General features: G+C 54.8%; 1 protein-coding gene across 1 annotated transcript; it reads right to left on the minus strand.

Moving 5' to 3' along the window:
- Positions 1 to 1144: 1144 nt before the first annotated feature.
- ALG2 (ALG2 alpha-1,3/1,6-mannosyltransferase) lies at positions 1145 to 16093 on the minus strand (the record flags this gene model as incomplete). The annotated part of the gene is made up of 5 exons (XM_078884270.1): positions 15981 to 16093; positions 11813 to 11997; positions 8020 to 8195; positions 2774 to 2943; positions 1145 to 1722 (listed from the first exon to the last, which is right to left on the minus strand). Coding segments are annotated over exons 2-5 (1098 nt in total), but the record flags the coding sequence as incomplete, so codon positions are not given.
- Between the last annotated feature and the right edge of the window lie 417 nt (positions 16094 to 16510).

The raw sequence follows: 16510 nt of genomic DNA on the forward strand, positions 1-16510 counted from the left end.
GTGTCTCTGTGGGTCTCTGTGTCTCTCTGTGTGTCTCTATGGGTCTCTGTGTCTCTCTGTGAGTCTCTGTGTCTCTCTGTGTGTCTCTATGGGTCTCTGTGTCTCTCTATGAGTCTCTGTGTCTCTCTGTGTATCTCTGTGAGTCTCTGTGGGTCTCTGTGGGTCTCTGTGTCTCTCTGTGTGTCTCTGTGTATCTCTGTGAGTCTCTGTGGGTCTCTGTGGGTCTCTGTGTCTCTCTGTGTATCTCTGTGTCTCTCTGTGTGTCTCTGTGGGTCTCTGTGTATCTCTGTGTCTCTCTGTGTGTCTCTGTGGGTCTCTGTGTGTCTCTGTGTGTCTCTGTGGGTCTCTGTGTCTCTCTGTGTGTCTCTATGGGTCTCTGTGTCTCTCTGTGAGTCTCTGTGTCTCTCTGTGTGTCTCTATGGGTCTCTGTGTCTCTCTGTGAGTCTCTGTGAGTCTCTGTGGGTCTCTGTGGGTCTCTGTGTCTCTCTGTGTGTCTCTGTGTGTCTCTGTGTATCTCTGTGAGTCTCTGTGGGTCTCTGTGGGTCTCTGTGTGTCTCTGTGGGTCTCTGTGTATCTCTGTGTCTCTCTGTGTGTCTCTGTGGGTCTCTGTGTGTCTCTGTGTGTCTCTGTGGGTCTCTGTGTCTCTCTGTGTGTCTCTATGGGTCTCTGTGTCTCTCTGTGAGTCTCTGTGTCTCTCTGTGTGTCTCTATGGGTCTCTGTGTCTCTCTGTGAGTCTCTGTGAGTCTCTGTGGGTCTCTGTGGGTCTCTGTGTCTCTCTGTGTGTCTCTATGGGTCTCTGTGTCTCTCTGTGTGTCTCTGTGTGTCTCTGTGTATCTCTGTGAGTCTCTGTGGGTCTCTGTGAGTCTCTGTGGGTCTCTGTGGGTCTCTGTGGGTCTCTGTGTCTCTCTGTGTGTCTCTATGGGTCTCTGTGTCTCTCTGTGTGTCTGTGTATCTCTGTGGGTCTCTGTGGGTCTCTGTGGGTCTCTGTGGGTCTCTGTGGGTCTCTGTGTCTCTCTGTGTGTCTCTATGGGTCTCTGTGTCTCTCTGTGTGTCTGTGTATCTCTGTGTGTCTCTGTGAGTCTCTGTGATTCTCTGTGGGTCTCTGTGTGTCTCTTTGTGTCTCTTTGTGTCTCTGTGTCTCTGTGTCTTTGTGTCTCTCTCTGTGTCTCTGTGTGTGTCTCTGTGTGTGTGTCTTTGTCTCTGTGTGTGTCTCTCTCTCTGTGTGTCTCCGTCTCTCTCTGTGTGTGTCTGTGTGTGTGTCTGTGTGTGTCTCTGTGTGTCTCTGTGTGTCTGTGTCTCTCTGTGTGTCTCTGTGTGTCTGTGTCTCTCTGTGTCTCTGTGTCTCTCTCTGTGTGTCTCTCTCTGTGTCTCTCTTTCTCTGTGTCTCTGTGTGTCTCTGTGCGTGTGTCTCACCCATGGCGTGCAGCGCAAGCTCCAGCCCCTTCTTCTTCTCGTAGCGATTGATGGACAGGAACAAGATGCTGGTCCGTGACGTGAGCACGCCTCGCAAGACCACGTCATCAACTTCCAGCCCTCCACCACCACCGCCACCACCGCCACCACCGCCACCACCGCCACCACCGCCACCACCGCCACCACCGTCACCACCGTCACCACCGTCACCACCGTCACAGTCGAGCAGTGGAGAGAGCCTCACCGAGGGGTAGATGACTCTAAGAGGGCGGTGACTGAGAGAGGGGAAAGTCTCCCTGAAGACTGACGCTGTGTGAGGTGGTGGTGGTGGTGAGGGGGGGGGGTGGTGGTGGTGGGGGGAGGGGTGGTGGTGGTGGTGGTGGTGGGGGTGGTGGTGGTGGTGGTGGTGGTGAGGGGGGGGGGGTGGTGGTGGTGGGGGGATGGTGGTGGGGGTGGTGGTGGTGGTGAGGGGGGGGGTGGTGGTGGTGGTGGTGGTGGGGGTTGTGGTGGTGGTGAGGGGGGGGGGTGGTGGTGGTGGGGGTGGTGGGGGTTGTGGTGGTGGTGAGGGGGGGGGTGGTGGTGGTGGGGGTGGTGGTGGGGGTGGTGGTGGTGGTGAGGGGGGGGGGTGGTGGTGGTGGGGGGATGGTGGTGGGGGTGGTGGTGGTGGTGGTGGTGGGGGTGGTGGTGGTGGTGGTGGTGAGGGGGGGGGTGGTGGTGGTGGGGGTGGTGGTGGTGGTGGGGGTGGTGGTGGTGGTGGTGGTGAGGGGGGGGGGTGGTGGTGGTGGTGGTGAGGGGGGGGGTGGTGGTGGTGGGGGGATGGTGGTGGGGGTGGTGGTGGGGGTGGTGGTGGGGGGATGGTGGTGGTGGTGGTGGGGGTGGTGGGGGTGGTGGTGGGGGTGGTGGTGGTGGTGAGGGGGGGGGGGTGGTGGTGGTGGGGGGATGGTGGTGGTGGTGGGGGTGGTGGTGGTGGTGGTGAGGGGGGGGGGTGGTGGTGAGGGGGGGATGGTGGTGGGGGTGGTGGTGGGGGTGGTGGTGGTGGTGGTGAGGGGGGGGGGTGGTGGTGGTGGGGGTGGTGGTGGTGGTGGTGGGGGGAGAGAGAGGGAGGGTGGGGAGAGAGGAGATTAGTTACGGTAATCGTAGCTGTTGTGGTGGTGGTTGTGGTGGTGGTGGTTGTGGTGGTGGTGGTTGTGGTGGTGGTGGTGGTAGTGGTGGTGGTTGTGGTGGTAGTGGTGGTGGTGGTTGTGTTCGTGGTGGTTGTGGTGGTGGTGGTGGTAGTGGTGGTGGTTGTGGTGGTTGCTGTGGTTATGTCGGTTGCTACGGCGGTTATCCCGCGGTTGCTCCGGCTGTCGCCGTGGGTTACCGGTGAACTGTGAGTTGACGCAGAGTGTGTGAGCGAGTCCCGTAGCCCACTGCTCAGCTCGGTCAAGCGGAGAGCGGTACAAGCGCCGGGGGGAGAGACGCGTGGAGCGCGGGGAGAGCAGCAGGTCTGGGTAGTGGCAGTAGTAGACCACCCGCAGTCTGCCACACCACCTGGGGAGAGGTAAGGGAGAGGTAAGGGAGAGTTTAGAGAGAGTTTAGAGAGAGTTTAGAGAGTTAGAGAGAGTTTAGAGGTCTGGGTAGTGGCAGTAGTAGACCACCCGCAGTCTGCCACACCACCTGGGGAGAGGTAAGGGAGAGATAAGGGAGAGTTTAGAGAGAGTTTAGAGAGAGTTAGAGAGAGTTTAGAGAGAGGGGTAGTGGCAGTAGTAGACCACCCGCAGTCTGCCACACCACCTGGGGAGAGGTAAGGGAGAGGTAAGGGAGAGTTTAGAGAGAGTTTAGAGAGAGTTTAGAGAGTTAGAGAGAGTTTAGAGGTCTGGGTAGTGGCAGTAGTAGACCACCCGCAGTCTGCCACACCACCTGGGGAGAGGTAAGGGAGAGTTTAGAGAGAGTTTAGAGAGTTTAGAGAGAGTTTAGAAAGAGTTTAGAGAGTTAGAGAGAGTTTAGAGAGTTAGAGAGAGTTTAGAGGTCTGGGTAGTGGCAGTAGTAGACCACCCGCAGTCTGCCACACCACCTGGGGAGAGGTAAGGGAGAGATAAGGGAGAGTTTAGAGAGAGTTTAGAGAGAGTTAGAGAGAGTTTAGAGAGAGTTTAGAGAGAGGGGTAGTGGCAGTAGTAGACCACCCGCAGTCTGCCACACCACCTGGGGAGAGGTAAGGGAGAGATAAGGGAGAGTTTAGAGAGAGTTTAGAGAGAGTTTAGAGAGAGTTTAGAGAGTTAGAGAGAGTTTAGAGGTCTGGGTAGTGGCAGTAGTAGACCACCCACAGTCTGCCACACCACCTGGGGAGAGGTACGGGAGAGATAAGGGAGAGTTTAGAGAGAGTTTAGAGAGTTAGAGAGAGTTTAGAGGTCTGGGTAGTGGCAGTAGTAGACCACCCGCAGTCTGCCACACCACCTGGGGAGAGGTAAGGGAGAGATAAGGGAGAGTTTAGAGAGTTTAGAGAGAGTTTAGAGAGAGTTTAGAGAGAGTTTAGAGAGAGTTTAGAGAGAGTGGTAGTGGCAGTAGTAGACCACCCGCAGTCTGCCACACCACCTGGGGAGAGGTAAGGGAGAGTTTAGAGAGAGTTTAGAGAGTTTAGAGAGAGTTTAGAGAGAGTTTAGAGAGAGTTTAGAGAGAGTTTAGAGGTCTGGGTAGTGGCAGTAGTAGACCACCCGCAGTCTGCCACACCACCTGGGGAGAGGTAAGGGAGAGGTAAGGGAGAGTTTAGAGAGAGTTTAGAGAGAGTTTAGAGAGAGTTTAGAGAGTTAGAGAGAGTTTAGAGGTCTGGGTAGTGGCAGTAGTAGACCACCCGCAGTCTGCCACACCACCTGGGGAGAGGTAAGGGAGAGATAAGGGAGAGTTTAGAGAGAGTTTAGAGAGTTAGAGAGAGTTTAGAGGTCTGGTAGTGGCAGTAGTAGACCACCCGCAGTCTGCCACACCACCTGGGGAGAGGTAAGGGAGAGGTAAGGAGAGTTTAGAGAGAGTTTAGAGAGAGTTTAGAGAGAGTTTAGAGAGAGTTTAGAGAGTTAGAGAGAGTTTAGAGGTCTGGGTAGTGGCAGTAGTAGACCACCCGCAGTCTGCCACACCACCTGGGGAGAGGTAAGGGAGAGATAAGGGAGAGTTTAGAGAGAGTTTAGAGAGAGGGTAGTGGCAGTAGAAGACCACCCGCAGTCTGCCACACCACCTGGGAGAGGTAAGGGAGAGTTTAGAGAGAGTTTAGAGAGAGTTTAGAGAGAGTTTAGAGAGTTAGAGAGAGTTTAGAGAGAGTTTAGAGAGAGTTAGAGAGAGTTTAGAGAGAGCTAAGAGAGAGCTAAGAGAGAGCTAAGAGAGAGCTAAGAGAGAGCTAAGAGAGAGCTAAGAGAGAGCTAAGAGAGAGCTGAGAGAGAGCTAAGAGAGAGCTAAGAGAGAGCTAAGAGAGAGCTAAGAGAGAGCTAAGAGAGAGCTAAGAGAGAGCTAAGAGAGAGCTAAGAGAGAGAGCTAAGAGAGAGAGCTAAGAGAGAGCTAAGAGAGAGCTGAGAGAGAGCTAAGAGAGAGCTGAGAGAGAGCTAAGAGAGAGCTAAGAGAGAGCTAAGAGAGAGCTAAGAGAGAGCTAAGAGAGAGCTAAGAGAGAGCTAAGAGAGAGCTAAGAGAGAGAGCTAAGAGAGAGAGCTAAGAGAGAGCTAAGAGAGAGCTAAGAGAGAGCTAAGAGAGAGCTAAGAGAGAGCTAAGAGAGAGCTAAGAGAGAGCGAGAGCTAAGAGAGAGAGCTAAGAGAGAGCTAAGAGAGAGCTAAGAGAGAGCTAAGAGAGAGAGCTAAGAGAGAGAGCTAAGAGAGAGAGCTAAGAGAGAGCTAAGAGAGAGCTAAGAGAGAGCTAAGAGAGAGCTAAGAGAGAGCTAAGAGAGAGCTAAGGGAGAGCTAAGAGAGAGCTAAGAGAGAGCTAAGAGAGAGAGCTAAGAGAGAGCTAAGAGAGAGCTAAGAGGGAGCTAAGAGAGAGCTAAGAGAGAGCTAAGAGAGAGCTAAGAGAGAGCTAAGAGAGAGCTAAGAGAGAGCTAAGAGAGAGCTAAGAGAGAGCTAAGAGAGAGCTAAGAGAGAGCTAAGAGAGAGCTAAGAGAGAGCTAAGAGAGAGCTAAGAGAGAGCTAAGGGAGAGCTAAGAGAGAGCTAAGAGAGAGCTAAGAGAGAGCTAAGAGAGAGCTAAGAGAGAGCTAAGGGAGAGCTAAGAGAGAGCTAAGGGAGAGCTAAGAGAGAGCTAAGAGAGAGAGCTAAGAGAGAGCTAAGAGAGAGCTAAGAGAGAGCTAAGAGAGAGCTAAGGGAGAGCTAAGAGAGAGAGCTAAGGGAGAGCTAGGAGAGAGCTAAGAGAGAGCTAAGAGAGAGCTAAGAGAGAGCTAAGAGAGAGCTAAGAGAGAGAGCTAAGGGAGAGCTAGGAGAGAGCTAAGAGAGAGCTAAGAGAGAGCTAAGAGAGAGCTAAGAGAGAGCTAAGAGAGAGCTAAGGGAGAGCTAAGAGAGAGCTAAGAGAGAGCTAAGAGAGAGCTAAGAGAGAGCTAAGAGAGAGCTAAGAGAGAGCTAAGGGAGAGCTAAGGGAGAGCTAAGAGAGAGCTAAGAGAGAGAGCTAAGAGAGAGAGCTAAGAGAGAGAGCTAAGAGAGAGCTAAGAGAGAGCTAAGAGAGAGCTAAGAGAGAGCTAAGAGAGAGCTAAGAGAGAGCTAAGAGAGAGCTAAGAGAGAGAGCTAAGAGAGAGAGCTAAGAGAGAGAGCTAAGAGAGAGAGCTAAGAGAGAGAGCTAAGAGAGAGCTAAGAGAGAGCTAAGAGAGAGCTAAGAGAGAGCTAAGAGAGAGCTAAGAGAGAGCTAAGAGAGAGCTAAGAGAGAGCTAAGAGAGAGCTAAGAGAGAGAGCTAAGAGAGAGCTAAGAGAGAGCTAAGATAGAGCTAAGAGAGAGCTAAGAGGGAGCTAAGAGAGAGCTAAGGGAGAGCTAAGAGAGAGCTAAGGGAGAGCTAAGGGAGAGCTAAGAGAGAGCTAAGAGAGAGCTAAGAGAGAGCTAAGAGAGAGCTAAGGGAGAGCTAAGAGAGAGCTAAGAGAGAGCTAAGAGAGAGCTAAGAGAGAGCTAAGAAAGAGCTAAGAGAGAGCTAAGAGAGAGCTAAGAGAGAGCTAAGAGAGAGCTAAGAGAGAGCTAAGAGAGAGCTAAGAAAGAGCTAAGAGAGAGCTAAGAGAGAGCTAAGAGAGAGCTAAGGGAGAGCTAAGGGAGAGCTAAGGGAGAGCTAAGAGAGAGCTAAGAGAGAGCTAAGAGAGAGCTAAGAGAGAGCTAAGAGAGAGCTAAGAGAGAGCTAAGAGAGAGCTAAGAGAGAGCTAAGAGAGAGCTAAGAGAGAGCTAAGAGAGAGCTAAGGGAGAGCTAAGAGAGAGCTAAGAGAGAGCTAAGGGAGAGCTAAGGGAGAGCTAAGGGAGAGCTAAGAAAGAGCTAAGAGAGAGCTAAGAGAGAGCTAAGAGAGAGCTAAGGGAGAGCTAAGAGAGAGCTAAGAGAGAGCTAAGAGAGAGCTAAGAGAGAGCTAAGGGAGAGCTAAGAGAGAGCTAAGAGAGAGCTAAGAGAGAGCTAAGAGAGAGCTAGGAGAGAGCTAGGAGAGAGCTAAGAGAGAGCTAAGAGAGAGCTAAGAGAGAGCTAAGAGAGAGCTAAGAGAGAGCTAAGAGAGAGAGCTAAGAGAGAGCTAAGAGAGAGAGCTAAGAGAGAGCTAAGAGAGAGCTAAGAGAGAGCTAAGAGAGAGCTAAGGGAGAGCTAAGAGAGAGCTGAGAGAGAGCTAAGAGAGAGCTAAGAGAGAGCTGAGAGAGAGAGCTAAGAGAGAGCTAAGAGAGAGCTAAGGGAGAGCTAAGAGAGAGCTAAGAGAGAGCTAAGAGAGAGCTAAGAGAGAGCTAAGAGAGAGCTAAGAGAGAGCTAAGAGAGAGCTAAGAGAGAGCTGAGAGAGAGCTAAGAGAGAGCTAAGAGAGAGCTAAGAGAGAGCTAAGAGAGAGCTAAGAGAGAGCTAAGAGAGAGCTAGGAGTGAGCTAAGAGAGAGCTGAGAGAGAGAGCTAAGAGAGAGCTAAGAGAGAGCTAAGGGAAAGCTAAGAGAGAGCTAAGAGAGAGCTAAGAGAGAGCTAAGAGAGAGCTAAGAGAGAGCTAAGAGAGAGCTAAGAGAGAGCTAAGAGAGAGAGCTAAGAGAGAGCTAAGAGAGAGCTAAGAGAGAGCTAGGAGAGAGCTAAGAGAGAGCTAGGAGAGAGCTAAGAGAGAGCTAAGAGAGAGCTAAGAGAGAGCTAAGAGAGAGCTAAGAGAGAGCTAAGAGAGAGCTAAGGGAGAGCTAAGAGAGAGCTAAGAGAGAGCTAAGAGAGAGAGCTAAGAGAGAGAGCTAAGAGAGAGCTAAGAGAGAGCTAAGAGAGAGCTAAGAGAGAGCTAAGAGAGAGCTAAGAGGGAGCTAAGAGAGAGCTAAGAGAGAGCTAAGAGAGAGCTAAGAGAGAGCTAAGAGAGAGCTAAGGGAGAGCTAAGGGAGAGCTAAGAGAGAGAGCTAAGGGAGAGCTAAGAGAGAGCTAAGAGAGAGCTAAGGGAGAGCTAAGAGAGAGCTAAGAGAGAGCTAAGAGAGAGCTAAGCGCCTCACCTGAGTAGAGGCACCGCTGCTGGCACCTGGTCACAGATAGCGACGTGAAATGGACCCCCCTCGTCGCCGCTGAAGTAGACAACGCAGAGCGCCACGTAGACCATCCGGAGCCACGCACACAGAGCCTGGGCCCTGCCACACAGGCTGCGTGGAAGCCAGTCGCCTGCCACAGTCACCTGGGTAGAGGGTGAGTGGGTGGGTGGGTGGGTGAGTGGGTGGGTGAGTGACTGAGTGAGTGAGTGGGTGGGTGAGTGGGTGAGTGAGTGGGTGACTGAGTGAGTGAGTGACTGAGCCACGCACACAGAGCCTGGGCCCTGCCACACAGGCTGCGTGGAAGCCAGTCGCCTGCCACAGTCACCTAGACACAGAGTGGGTGGGTGGGTGAGTGGGTGGGTGGGTGGGTGAGTGGGTGGGTGACTGAGTGAGTGAGTGACTGAGCCACGCACACAGAGCCTGGGCCCTGCCACACAGGCTGCGTGGAAGCCAGTCGCCTGCCACAGTCACCTAGACACAGGGTGGGTGGGTGAGTGGGTGGGTGGGTGAGTGGGTGGGTGACTGAGTGAGTGAGTGACTGAGTGAGTGAGTGACTGAGCCACGCACACAGAGCCTGGGCCCTGCCACACAGGCTGCGTGGAAGCCAGTCGCCTGCCACAGTCACCTAGACACAGGGTGGGTGGGTGAGTGGGTGGGTGGGTGGGTGGGTGGGTGAGTGGGTGGGTGGGTGGGTGAGTGGGTGGGTGACTGAGTGAGTGAGTGACTGAGTGAGTGAGTGACTGAGCCACGCACACAGAGCCTGGGCCCTGCCACACAGGCTGCGTGGAAGCCAGTCGCCTGCCACAGTCACCTAGACACAGGGTGGGTGGGTGAGTGGGTGGGTGGGTGGGTGAGTGGGTGGGTGACTGAGTGAGTGAGTGACTGAGTGAGTGAGTGACTGAGCCACGCACACAGAGCCTGGGCCCTGCCACACAGGCTGCGTGGAAGCCAGTCGCCTGCCACAGTCACCTAGACACAGGGTGGGTGGGTGAGTGGGTGGGTGGGTGGGTGGGTGAGTGGGTGGGTGACTGAGTGAGTGAGTGACTGAGTGAGTGAGTGAGTGACTGAGCCACGCACACAGAGCCTGGGCCCTGCCACACAGGCTGCGTGGAAGCCAGTCGCCTGCCACAGTCACCTAGACACAGAGTGGGTGGGTGGGTGAGTGAGTGAGTGGGTGGGTGAGTGGGTGGGTGGGTGACTGAGTGAGTGAGTGAGTGACTGAGTGAGTGAGTGACTGAGCCACGCACACAGAGCCTGGGCCCTGCCACACAGGCTGCGTGGAAGCCAGTCGCCTGCCACAGTCACCTAGACACAGGGTGGGTGGGTGAGTGGGTGGGTGGGTGGGTGAGTGGGTGGGTGACTGAGTGAGTGAGTGACTGAGTGAGTGAGTGACTGAGCCACGCACACAGAGCCTGGGCCCTGCCACACAGGCTGCGTGGAAGCCAGTCGCCTGCCACAGTCACCTAGACACAGGGTGGGTGGGTGAGTGGGTGGGTGGGTGGGTGAGTGGGTGGGTGACTGAGTGAGTGAGTGACTGAGTGAGTGAGTGACTGAGCCACGCACACAGAGCCTGGGCCCTGCCACACAGGCTGCGTGGAAGCCAGTCGCCTGCCACAGTCACCTAGACACAGGGTGGGTGGGTGAGTGGGTGGGTGGGTGGGTGGGTGAGTGGGTGGGTGACTGAGTGAGTGAGTGACTGAGTGAGTGAGTGAGTGACTGAGCCACGCACACAGAGCCTGGGCCCTGCCACACAGGCTGCGTGGAAGCCAGTCGCCTGCCACAGTCACCTAGACACAGAGTGGGTGGGTGGGTGAGTGAGTGAGTGGGTGGGTGAGTGGGTGGGTGGGTGACTGAGTGAGTGAGTGAGTGACTGAGTGAGTGAGTGACTGAGCCACGCACACAGAGCCTGGGCCCTGCCACACAGGCTGCGTGGAAGCCAGTCGCCTGCCACAGTCACCTAGACACAGGGTGGGTGGGTGAGTGGGTGGGTGGGTGGGTGAGTGGGTGGGTGACTGAGTGAGTGAGTGACTGAGTGAGTGAGTGACTGAGCCACGCACACAGAGCCTGGGCCCTGCCACACAGGCTGCGTGGAAGCCAGTCGCCTGCCACAGTCACCTAGACACAGAGTGGGTGGGTGAGTGAGTGAGTGGGTGGGTGGGTGAGTGGGTGGGTGGGTGACTGAGTGAGTGAGTGAGTGACTGAGTGAGTGAGTGACTGAGCCACGCACACAGAGCCTGGGCCCTGCCACACAGGCTGCGTGGAAGCCAGTCGCCTGCCACAGTCACCTGGGTAGAGAGTGACTGAGTGAGTGAGTGACTGAGCCACGCACACAGAGCCTGGGCCCTGCCACACAGGCTGCGTGGAAGCCAGTCGCCTGCCACAGTCACCTGGGTAGAGAGTGACTGAGTGAGTGAGTGACTGAGCCACGCACACAGAGCCTGGGCCCTGCCACACAGGCTGCGTGGAAGCCAGTCGCCTGCCACAGTCACCTAGACACAGGGTGGGTGGGTGAGTGGTGGGTGGGTGGGTGGGTGGGTGGGTGGGTGGGTGGGTGAGTGGGTGGGTGACTGAGTGAGTGAGTGACTGAGTGAGTGAGTGACTGAGCCACGCACACAGAGCCTGGGCCCTGCCACACAGGCTGCGTGGAAGCCAGTCGCCTGCCACAGTCACCTAGACACAGGGTGGGTGGGTGAGTGGGTGGGTGGGTGAGTAAGTGAGTGAGTGGGTGAGTGGGTGGGTGGGTGGGTGAGTGGGTGGGTGAGTGAGTGAGTGGGTGGGTGGGTGGGTGGGTGGGTGAGTAAGTGAGTGAGTGGGTGAGTGGGTGGGTGGGTGAGTGGGTGGGTGGGTGAGTGGGTGAGTGGGTGAGTGGGTGGGTGAGTGGGTGAGTGGGTGGGTGGGTGAGTGGGTGGGTGGGTGGGTGAGTGAGTGTGTGAGTGGGTGGGTGAGTGAGTGGGTGGGTGAGTGGGTGGGTGGGTGAGTGGGTGAATGAGTGAGTGAGTGGGTGAGTGAGTGAGTGGGTGAGTGGGTGAGTGGGTGGGTGAGTGGGTGGGTGGGTGAGTGGGTGGGTGAGTGAGTGGGTGAGTGAGTGAGTGAGTGGGTGGGTGAGTGAGTGAGGGAGTGGGTGGGTGGGTGAGTGGGTGGTGAGTGGGTGGGTGGGTGGGTGGGTGGGTGGGTGGGTGAGTGAGTGAGTGAGTGAGTGAGTGGGTGGGTGGGTGAGTGAGTGGGTGAGTGGGTGAGTGGGTGGGTGAGTGGGTGAGTGGGTGGGTGAGTGGGTAAGTGAGTGAGTGGGTGGGTGAGTGAGTGGGTGGGTGGGTGGGTGAGTGAGTGGGTGGGTGAGTGGGTGGGCGAGTGGGTGAGTGGGTGGGTGAGTGGGTGGGTGGGTGGGTGAGTGACTGACTGACTGAGTGACTGACTGAGTGACTGACTGAGTGACTGACTGACTGACTGAGTAACTCACCCTGAGAGTACCATCCGTGGTCTCTGGGAAGCAGTGTGAGTGGTCGTGGTGAGCTGTGAACACGTGCACCGAGTGTGCACCCTCTTGCAGACTCAGCGAGTGAGTGAGTGGGTGGGTGAGTGGGTGGGTGAGTGGGTGAGTGAGTAACTGAATGAGTGACTGAGTGACTGAGTGAGTGACTGAGTGGCTGATTGAATGAGCGAGCGAGTGGCTGACTGAGTGAGTGGGTGGGTGAGTGAGTGGGTGAGTGACTGACTGACTGAGTGACTGAGTGACTGACTGAGTGACTGAGTGACTCCTCACCCTGAGAGTACCATCCGTGGTCTCTGGGAAGCAGTGTGAGTGGTCGTGGTGAGCTGTGAACACGTGCACCGAGTGACCACCCTCTTGCAGACTCAGCGCCATGTCCACACACAGCCTCTCAGCGCCGCCAATGCCCAGATCCGGGTGGAGGAGAGCCACGCGCAGTGGAGACATCGCTGGATCACCTGGGGAGGGGAGATTAGTCAGTCAGTCACTCAGACAGACAGTCAGTCAGTCAGTCACTCAGTCAGTTACTCAGTCAGTCAGTTACTCAGTCAGTCACTCAGTCAGTCAGACAGTCACTCATTCAGTCAGTCACTCAGACACTCACTCAGACAGTCACTCACCCACTCACTCGCTCACCCACTCACTCAATCAGTTACTCAGTCAGACAGTCACTCCGACAGTCACTCAGACAGTCACTCAGACAGTCACTCAGCCACTAACTCACTCAGACAGTCACTCACCAACCCACTCATCCACTCAGTCACTCACTCAGTCAGTCACTCAGACACTCACTCAGTCACTCACTCAGTCACTCAGTCAGACAGTCACTCACTCACTCAGAGAGTCACTCAGACAGATCCGGGTGGAGGAGAGCCACGCGCAGTGGAGACATCGCAGGATCACCTGGGGAGGGGAGATTAGTCAGTCAGTCAGTCAGACACTCAGACAGACAGTCAGTCAGTCACTCAGTCAGTCAGTCACTCAGACAGTCACTCAGTCAGTCAGTCAGTCAGACAGTCAGTTACTCAGACAGTCACTCAGACAGTCACTCAGTCAGTCACTCAGACAGTCACTCAGACAGTCGCTCAGACAGTCGCTCAGACAGTCACTCAGAAAGTCACTCAGTCAGTCACTCAGACAGTCACTCAGTCAGTCACTCAGACAGTCACTCAGACAGTCACTCAGTCAGTCACTCAGTCAGTCAGTCAGTCACTCAGACAGTGACTCAGTCAGTCACTCAGTCAGTCACTCACTCACTCACTCAGAGAGTCACTCAGACAGATCAGACAGACACTCAGACAGTCACTCAGACAGTCACTCAGTCAGTCACTCAGACAGTCACTCAGACAGTCACTCACTCACTCACTCAGAGAGTCACTCAGACAGATCCGGGTGGAGGAGAGCCACGCGCAGTGGAGACATCGCAGGATCACCTGGGGAGGGGAGATTAGTCAGTCAGTCAGTCAGACACTCAGACAGACAGTCAGTCAGTCACTCAGTCAGTCAGTCACTCAGACAGTCACTCAGTCAGTCAGTCAGACAGTCAGTTACTCAGACAGTCACTCAGACAGTCACTCAGTCAGTCACTCAGACAGTCACTCAGACAGTCACTCAGACAGTCACTCAGAAAGTCACTCAGTCAGTCACTCAGACAGTCACTCAGTCAGTCACTCAGACAGTCACTCATACAGTCACTCAGACAGTCACTCAGTCAGTCACTCAGTCAGTCACTCAGTCAGTCACTCAGTCAGTCACTCAGACAGTCACTCAGTCAGTCACTCAGACAGTCACTCAGTCAGTCACTCAGACAGTCACTCAGTCAGTCACTCAGACAGTCACTCAGTCAGTCACTCAGACAGTCACTCAGACAGTCACTCAGTCAGTCACTCAGTCAGTCACTCAGACAGTCACTCAGTCAGTCACTCAGTCAGTCACTCAGACAGTCACTCAGTCAGTCAGTCAGTCACTCAGACAGTCACTCAGTCAGTCACTCAGTCAGTCACTCAGACAGTCACTCAGACAGTCACTCAGTCAGTCACTCAGTCAGTCACTCAGACAGTCACTCAGTCAGTCACTCAGACAGTCACTCAGACAGTCACTCAGACAGTCACTCAGACAGACACTCAGACAGTCACTCAGACAGTCACTCAGACAGTCACTCAGTCAGTCACTCAGACAGTCACTCAGTCAGTCACTCAGACAGTCACTCAGACAGTCACTCAGACAGTCACTCAGACAGTCACTCAGTCAGTCACTCAGACAGTCACTCAGACAGTCACTCAGTCAGTCACTCAGTCAGTCACTCAGACAGTCAGTCAGTCACTCAGACAGTCACTCAGACAGTCACTCAGACAGTCACTCAGACAGTCACTCAGTCAGTCACTCAGACAGTCACTCAGTCAGTCACTCAGACAGTCACTCAGACAGTCACTCAGTCAGTCACTCAGACAGTCACTCAGACAGTCACTCAGTCAGTCACTCAGACAGTCACTCAGACAGTCACTCAGACAGTCACTCAGACAGTCACTCAGTCAGTCACTCAGACAGTCACTCAGACAGTCACTCAGTCAGTCACTCAGACAGTCACTCAGACAGTCACTCAGACAGTCACTCAGTCAGTCACTCAGACAGTCACTCAGACAGTCACTCAGACAGTCACTCAGACAGTCACTCAGACAGTCACTCAGTCAGTCACTCAGTCAGTCACTCAGACAGTCACTCAGTCAGTCACTCAGTCAGTCACTCAGACAGTCACTCAGACAGTCACTCAGTCAGTCACTCAGACAGTCACTCAGACAGTCACTCAGTCACTCAGTCAGTCACTCAGACAGTCACTCAGACAGTCACTCAGACAGTCACTCAGACAGTCACTCAGTCAGTCACTCAGACAGTCACTCAGACAGTCACTCAGTCAGTCACTCAGTCAGTCACTCAGACAGTCACTCAGACAGTCACTCAGACAGTCACTCAGTCAGTCACTCAGTCAGTCACTCAGACAGTCAGACAGTCACTCAGTCAGTCACTCAGTCAGTCACTCAGACAGTCACTCAGACAGTCACTCAGACAGTCACTCAGTCAGTCACTCAGACAGTCACTCAGTCAGTCACTCAGACAGTCACTCAGTCAGTCACTCAGACAGTCACTCAGTCAGTCACTCAGACAGTCACTCAGACAGTCACTCAGTCAGTCACTCAGACAGTCACTCAGACAGTCACTCAGACAGTCACTCACTCACCCAGAGAGAATTACACGGTGAGGGAGACAGACACAGACAGACACAGACAGACATAGACAGACAGACACAGACAGACACAGATAGACAGAGTGACAGACACAGTGAGACACAGAGACAGACACAAACAGACACAGACAGAGACAGAGTGAGACACACATACAGACAGAGAGAGACACAGACAGACAGACTGAGTGAGACACAAACAGACACAGACAGAGAAAGACACAGAGACAGACAGACACAGACAGAGAGACACAGAGACAGACTGAGAGACACAGACTGAGTGAGACACAGACAGACAGAGTGAGACACACAGACAGACAGAGAGAGACACAGACAGACAGACTGAGTGAGACACACAGACAGACAGAGAGAGACACAGACAGACAGAGTGATTGGGACACAGAGACAGACACAAACACACAGACAGACAGACAGAGTGAGACACAGACAGACAGAGACACAGACAGAGTGAGACACAGAGACAGAGAGACAGACAGAGAGAGACACAGAGACAGACAGACAGAGAGACACAGAGACAGACACAGAGACAGAGTGAGACACAGTGAGACACAGACAGACAGAGTGAGAGACACAGACAGACAGAGACACAGAGACAGACACAAACAGACAGAGTGAGGCACAGAGACAGACACAAACACAGGCAGACAGACAGAGTGAGACACAGACAGACAGAGACACAGAGACAGAGAGACAGACAGAGAGAGACACAGAGACAGACAGACAGAGAGACACAGAGACAGACACAGAGACAGAGTGAGACACAGAGTGAGACACAGACAGACAGAGTGAGAGACACAGACAGACAGAGACAGACACAAACAGACAGAGTGAGACACAGAGACAGACACAAACACACAGAGTGAGACACAGAGACAGACACAAACACACAGACAGACAGAGAGAGACACAGAGACAGCCAGAGACATAGACAGACAGAGAGACACAGAGACAGACACAGACAGAGACAGACACAGAGAGACAGACTGAGAGAGACACCACAGAGAGACACGCCACGTCAACTTGTTACAATGAACCTATCGCCCCACACGCGTGTAGATTTGCTTAAAAATAAAACATCGTCACCCAACGTTCGCACGACGTTCATCCGACGCTCCGTCCCCGACTTTACCTCAGAACTCGAGCCACAAGTCGACAATTTCCACCCCCCGACCCCAAATTTACCTCAAAACTTGAGCGGCCAATCGACAATTTCCACCAATCGACAATTTCCACCCCGAATCGGAGGAGGCGGCCTAGTGACGTTGACGCGGACAGGAAGCGGAAGTCGCTACGGGGGGTGGGAGGGGGCGGGGCGAAGGAGGGGGGAGGGGCAGGTGGGGGGGAGAGAGGGGGGAGGGGCGGGTGGGGGGGAGAGAGGGGGAGGGGCGGGGGGGCGGCTAGGGGGAGGGGCGAGGGGAGCGAGGGGTGGGGGGAAGAAAGGGGGAGGGGCGGGTGGGGGGAGAGAGGGGGGGTGGGGAGGGGGAGGGGCTAAGGGAGAGGGGGAGGGGCGAAGGAGGGGGGAGGGGGCGGGTGGGGGGGAGCGAGGGGTGGGGAGGGGGCGGGGCGAAGAAGGGGGAGGCGGGTGGGGGGGAGAGAGGGGGGAGAGGGAGTGAGGGGGGATGGTGAGTAGGCGGGGCGAAGGGAAAGGGGGCGTGGCGAAGGAGGGGGGAGGGGCGGGTGGGGGAGAGAGGGGGGGGGTAGTTAGGGGGAGG

Source organism: Lampetra fluviatilis, chromosome 81, assembly GCF_964198595.1.
Source record: "Lampetra fluviatilis chromosome 81, kcLamFluv1.1, whole genome shotgun sequence".
Taxonomy (NCBI): Eukaryota; Metazoa; Chordata; class Hyperoartia; order Petromyzontiformes; family Petromyzontidae; genus Lampetra; species Lampetra fluviatilis.